Source organism: Siphateles boraxobius, unplaced genomic scaffold (genome assembly GCF_051911475.1).
Source record: "Siphateles boraxobius isolate OS27281-9 unplaced genomic scaffold, OSU_SipBor_1 18, whole genome shotgun sequence".
Classification (NCBI taxonomy): Eukaryota; Metazoa; Chordata; class Actinopteri; order Cypriniformes; family Leuciscidae; genus Siphateles; species Siphateles boraxobius.
Window position 1 is genome coordinate 12678376 of NW_027508788.1, and position 6000 is coordinate 12684375.

General features: G+C 41.5%; 1 protein-coding gene across 1 annotated transcript; it reads right to left on the reverse strand.

The window, feature by feature from the left end:
• Positions 1-2575: 2575 nt before the first annotated feature.
• LOC143741156 (E3 SUMO-protein ligase KIAA1586-like) lies at positions 2576-5694 on the reverse strand. The gene has a single exon (XM_077233560.1). The coding sequence runs from the start codon at positions 5302-5304 to the stop codon at positions 3331-3333; it is 1974 nt and encodes a 657-aa protein (XP_077089675.1). The 5' UTR covers positions 5305-5694; the 3' UTR covers positions 2576-3330.
• Positions 5695-6000: the final 306 nt, after the last annotated feature.

The following is a 6000-nucleotide window of genomic DNA, read 5'->3' on the forward strand; positions in this document are numbered from 1 at the left end:
CCTCACCATTAATGAAGAATGCACAAGAGAAATATTAAGCCAGTAAATTAAGATAGTCGCTATACCGTTATATCCAACGTCGTCTCTGAGAGAACGCGGCGTTAAAGCAGCGACAGATGCTGAAAGCTCAGTCCGTTTCTACTTTCACTTTCAGAGGATGAGTGCGTTTACTTGCCTTTTCTAACCCGATTATTCTGAATAAACTGACAATGCATGTGGTCATGTAAACGCACTAACCTGTTTTCCTTTATCAGAGTCAAGTCATAAGTTTAAGTATAAACCGATCGATTTCTGCCCCTTACTCTGATTTCTCCCGGCATTTAAAACACAAGAACCCGCGTTCTTGGGGCTTATTGAAGTGCGCATATGTGAAGTGCATCCAGACAGAGAGAGCACTGGTGGGAGGACATATATCGCAAACTCTGACTCTTTCTTGACCTTAGAAATTATTAAAACGTGTTTTAATCTCGTGCAGAAGTACAGTCAAAATGCTGCATCTGTAACGGCATGAGAGGATCATGGGTGTCCATAAATTTCCTGCTGACATGTTACTCGAGTCAGATACAAAAATGATTAGGATCTTTTTTTACCTCACTATATACTGGCAAATAACCTGATCTAGCCTATTAATAAAGACTCCACCTTTGCTAGCAAAATAAAAAAATATTCTCGTATAAAATGAAGTAATAAAACAAGCAAGTTAATGAGTAAATAATCAAGTTAATAATCAAATAAGTAAGCCCCGCCCCCTCACGATAATATTGTGTATCGCCGATCTCACAGGCTGACGAGATGGAGCATATCGCTCAACACGGGTCCAATCTATGTAAAATACAAAATGCTTTTCAGGCTCTTGTTCAGTGCCACATTTAATACCATCTATATTAGGGCACTGGGCATTGCAAAGATATTTTAGATCGTGCTCAATATTTTCTAAATAAGTATTTATTTCCAGTTTAATTTTCTGATTTCCCATGCCTACCCCCCCCCCCCCGCCCCCCCCCCCCCCCCCCCCCCCCCCCCCCCCCCCCCGACTGGTTCTTGGTCCCCCCCTGGCCCTCAAGGTTAAAATATATGTACTACATGTTAGTCATGATGATTTATCAGTGTTTGAACCTATTGTGATTAGTGGTGAGGATTTATGTTATTTTGTTTGGCTTTGGTTCCGCCCATCTGGACCTTTCTGTAGCATGTTTTTATTGCATGAACTGAAGGCAGAGATAATTTATCTCACCTGGAGTGGAGGACATTTAAGAGAGAAGAGGTGAGGTGAGAGGGAAAAACAGTGCGTGGGTGAACGTGACTGGCTTTTCGCGCTCGGTGGAAAACGGGGACGCTTTTTGTTGCTCAAGACCATTAGGGTTTGTCCGGCAACGAAGATAGCTAGCTAGATAGACTGTAGCGACTGACTGAATCCTGTTTTCCTTTCACTACTGAACAAATATGAACACATATATGTTTAATTCACAAAACCTTGAATCATGTGATATGGTGCCCCAATGTCTGCCAGCAGGTCATTGATTAACTTCATTTATAATCATTCATTTATTATCAAGAAACAGGTCCCCGTTGTTCTCAAATCCTTACACGGCTTGCAATTTTTTTTCAGTCACAAAGAATAAGAACTGATCCATTCAGGGTCTCAAGCTAGTGTCCCCCCCCTCATCAATTATTATGTGTCCTTAGACTGATAAGTGGATTTACACACAAAACTACCCTTTGTCTTGAAGACAACCATTTGCGAACTAAACCCTCACGTAGTACACACCACGGATGGACAGATGCTGACCATAAGGATACGCACACACACAATCACACATTAACGCACACACATACATGAACTTTGAACATTAAACTTAGAATATAAGCATGTCAATGTGTCCTATACTCCTGTGTGTTTCTCAGTTTATATTCATGTATGACGAAGGAACAAACTTGCTTTGAAGGAACTAAATGCTTATAAAATGCATATCTTATGTAACTCTGTATTCCTATAATCTTCATGTGACGTGTTTGATATCTCTGTAATTCTCTCAATCTAACAGAGCCGAATTCCGATAGCAGAATGCAGTAATGTGCATTATTTTACACATTTCATAGTGCTGGAGCCGAACGGCTCAACACAATCTCCTCAGTCCAGTGGGCATCCCCCACAGGACAAAGAAAACTTTGTCCGCTTCAGATTCTCGGATGATCATGGGTGGTTCGCGCAAACACAGGCGTGAACCCAGTTTTTCCATAAAAGACTGACCCCAGGACATCCCTACAGAGAGCTTTTTCCCTGTGAGAGGTTTCCGGTTCCATGGCTCCTTTATGCTTTATGCAAGTATCGTAATTCCTATCGATCTAATTGCTTTAAGATCAGTTTAACCCCATTCAGGGGATTTGATCTTTGTGTCTCTCAGGGTTCATTTTGTCTGTGGTTTGTGCCTACTGCAATCTCTAATCCTGACCTTTAGTTTCACTTTCTCATCCTCTTACTCTCTCTCTCTCTCTCTCTCTCTCTCTCTCACACTCAATCTCTCTCTCTCTCACTCCCGTTGTTATTCGTTTGTCTCGTTAGTTTTACTCAGGGTTCGAATTATGATTTCATCTTTGTGGGGGTCTCTTTAAAAAAAAAAAAGTAGCCTATAAGCAGGCGTGGTGTGTGTGATAAATAATTGCTTAACACTGCACGTGATTCTTTTGATTTAAATGTTTATTAATACAGGAGTAGAGAAACGACAATAATAAACCACCTTATATCACCCTGTTGCTACTGATGGTATGACTTTGTTGTCCTCATGGCAAAGAATGGGCTCTTCAAAGTGGTATCCTTTGGTATTTAATTCACTTTTACTTTACAACAAGCAGAAACCGAGGTATAACATGACCAAAAACACGCCCATGCATGGTGAAATAATGGAAAAAGTCAGAAAGGAGGATAATTCCACTTAACACATACTGTCAAGAACAGGGCAGGATCATTCAAACCAAATTTTAAAACATCTTCCCCTAGACTAGAGTAATCTTTTTTCCCCTTAGGTCTATATTTAAATTAAATTAATATTCAAATATGAAATTAATTGGGGTTTAACTATCAAATGAACTTGATATTTAACTTGATAGCTGAGATGTCTTCTAATATTGAAATATGTACATGTCTTATTCAATGACATTTTTTGGACTTTGTTGTAGATAGGATGAAAAAGCCTTTCTCAATTGTGGTGCTGAACTGTGCAATTCAGTTTGTGATATTTTCCATTATAATAGCCTAAAATAGCCTAAATCTTACACAATGGGAGAACGCAATGGCCAGTTAAACAGTAAAAGCCATTAATTAGCCTACCATTATGGAGAGAAAATGGACCAAAGTGGTCTGATTTCAGCAGGCTGTGGTTGTGGTCCGGGGACCCATGATGCTGACATCCGATGTCCTGTCTTTATCCACGATTGGACGAATGGAGCAGGATCAAATCTGTCGAGGGGTGGCCCATTTAAGTCCACGAACAACAATGCAGGAAGGCTCCTGGCACGCAGTCTGTTTCTGGTCTGACAGTCTGTGTCATTGCACGCAGAAAATCCTCTCTCGCACTCTGCAGAGGTTGGGAGAACAGTGTTGCCTGCCACAATAAGTCTGTTTAATGTATTTCCCTGATCACCTTCCAATTTCCAGTCTCTGAACTCACTGACTGCTTCAGTAGCGGACTCTCCGAGAAGTTTTGCAAATGTCGCAACCTCATGCTCTCCAAAGAAAACTAGTTCTGCTCTCTCTTTGGGCCAAAAGTGTTGATCCATTGGCTTCAACATAGTCACTAGGTCACTTTCAGGGAGACGCTTGGTGAGATTGTCAACAATTGCCTGGTAAAACTGGCTCTTTTTTATTTTGGGCTGCGCTTCGGTAAGAACAACCCCTTTGAGCTGTCCCCTGGTTATGGCCGTTTTGACTTTAATTTCAGTTTTCCCCCCTCGGTCTTTCATGGCAGAGAGCACCTCAATTGTTTGATGAATGAAACGGCTTGCATCAACACGAGAAGTGTCCCGTCTCTGCAATTTAAGGGAGAGTCCTTTCAGCTCACGCAACACGTCTTTCATTGTAGCTATATCCTCGACAAACCCGGTGGATGACAGATGCTTAAGCAAACCAGTGTATTTGGCCCTCTCCACACCAGAACGTGACCCATCTTCACTAGCTAATCGAAAGTGATGTGCCAACACAGGAAAATCCTTGAGCACAGCTTTAACAGTTTTGAAACTGCTTGCCACCCATCTTATTGTAAAATCTTTCCCGATTTTAAGAATGTGCATGTTTAGCTCTGAAGCTGCTTGCTCCAATTCCCTTGCATTTTTTGTGGACTGATGGTAAATCACATAGTGCTTGGAGAGGAAATATTCTAAATTATTGCACCCTGCAACCACCTTCAATGAGTCATTCACAGCTAATTCTACACGATGTGCAAGGCAATGTACTGCCTGAAGTCGAGGAAAATCCTGTTTCAGTCTTCCTATGAGTCCCGTCTGTTTCCCGGTTAGGACAGCAGCACCGTCTGTGGCTATGCTTATTACATTTTTCCGAAGAAACGCAGCATCCATCCCAGCCACCTGAAGACTGTTTCTCAGTGAGTTATACAGAGATTCCGCATCTGTACCCTGGTCCAACTCAACAAGGTCAAAAAACAAATTGTCCAGGTCTCCCTTCCCAGTAACATCACATCTCACATAAATAATCATGTAAGCACGGCAAAGAATTGTGCTTTCATCAAGTGTAACGCTAATACGGGAATCAAGTGCTTTCACATTAGAAATTATTTTCCTTTTCATCTGCTCTGCAATGTGCTCAACCATGTTGGCACATGAGTGATCAGATCGGTGAGCAGGGCCCACTTTTGCACCATTTAGCTCATTAACTGTCATTATGGGACTGAATTTTGAGAAAGGCAACCTTTCTTTAGCAACAGTATAGGCGGTCCTGAATGAACTGGCTGTCTCCTCAAACATAGCTGAACTTAGTTTGACAACATTGCTTGGAAGTATTTCTTTTTGTTTGAGATCTGCTATTTCAGCAGCTCGTTCATGGGCAAGACTGTCACGGTGTGTAGATTTTTTGCGCAACTGTTTCTGCACAGGGCTACTCACTGTCCCATTGATCCAGGCATCCGACAAATGCACGCCAATTTTCTTCTCTGAAAGTAATAGAGTCTTAGCTTCCTTACAGATGATGCATCCAAGTCCACCCTCCCCTGTAACCAGCCAGGGGTTTCTTTCCTTCCATGACCTCCACTGATTTAGTCCCCATTTCTTTGGCAATTGCTCAGTGGTGTCCATAGTGTCAGACCCGGCTTTTTAAGCCTCCTTTTCTGAGGTAACATTCATCTCTGTCCCACAATCAGCACCAGCAGCAGCGAAAGCAGCAGCAGAACTAGTCGTGGTAACAGCGGTAGAGTCGTCTTCAGTCCCAGTGCTATGCACCATGCTAGCAGGTGAATTTAGACTGTCCTCTGATGATGTTTTTTGTTTTTTTTAAATAAACCCGAATTTTGCCAAAGTTGTACCTGATGTTGGTAGCAGTCTTTTTATTTTTGGTGGCATGGTTGCTGGTTCTGAACTTTACACTATTTCTAAAATATTCTAACTGATCCCCCAGCGTGAGTTATTCTAGATGAGCATTATTTAGGACCTGTCACTTTAATGTTTCCATGGTGACGCATCATTGCTTGTCACACACTGCGCTGAATGAATGATGATCTGCTTATGTCATTTTTCCTTTTTTATACAAAATATTCACAAATGTATTAGCTATAACATGAAACACTGATATTCCGATTTTCAAATATGTGCAAGTGGATGTGTTTTGTTGTTTAAACGTCTTTATAACGATCGCGTTAAGTTAGTTGAGCTGTATGTGCGATGGGCGGCGCCATGTTATTTTACAACAGGTCAATTCCTCAACTTCTCACGAAATACATGAAAGTAAGTGGCCGGTGAACTGGGAGAAGAATAGAGTAAAATGTAAAGCTACTT

Excerpts from the sequence above, each read along its gene's own strand:
- LOC143741156 (XM_077233560.1), bottom strand. The coding sequence starts at position 5,304 with ATGGACACCACTGAGCAATTGCCAAAGAAATGGGGACTAAATCAGTGG.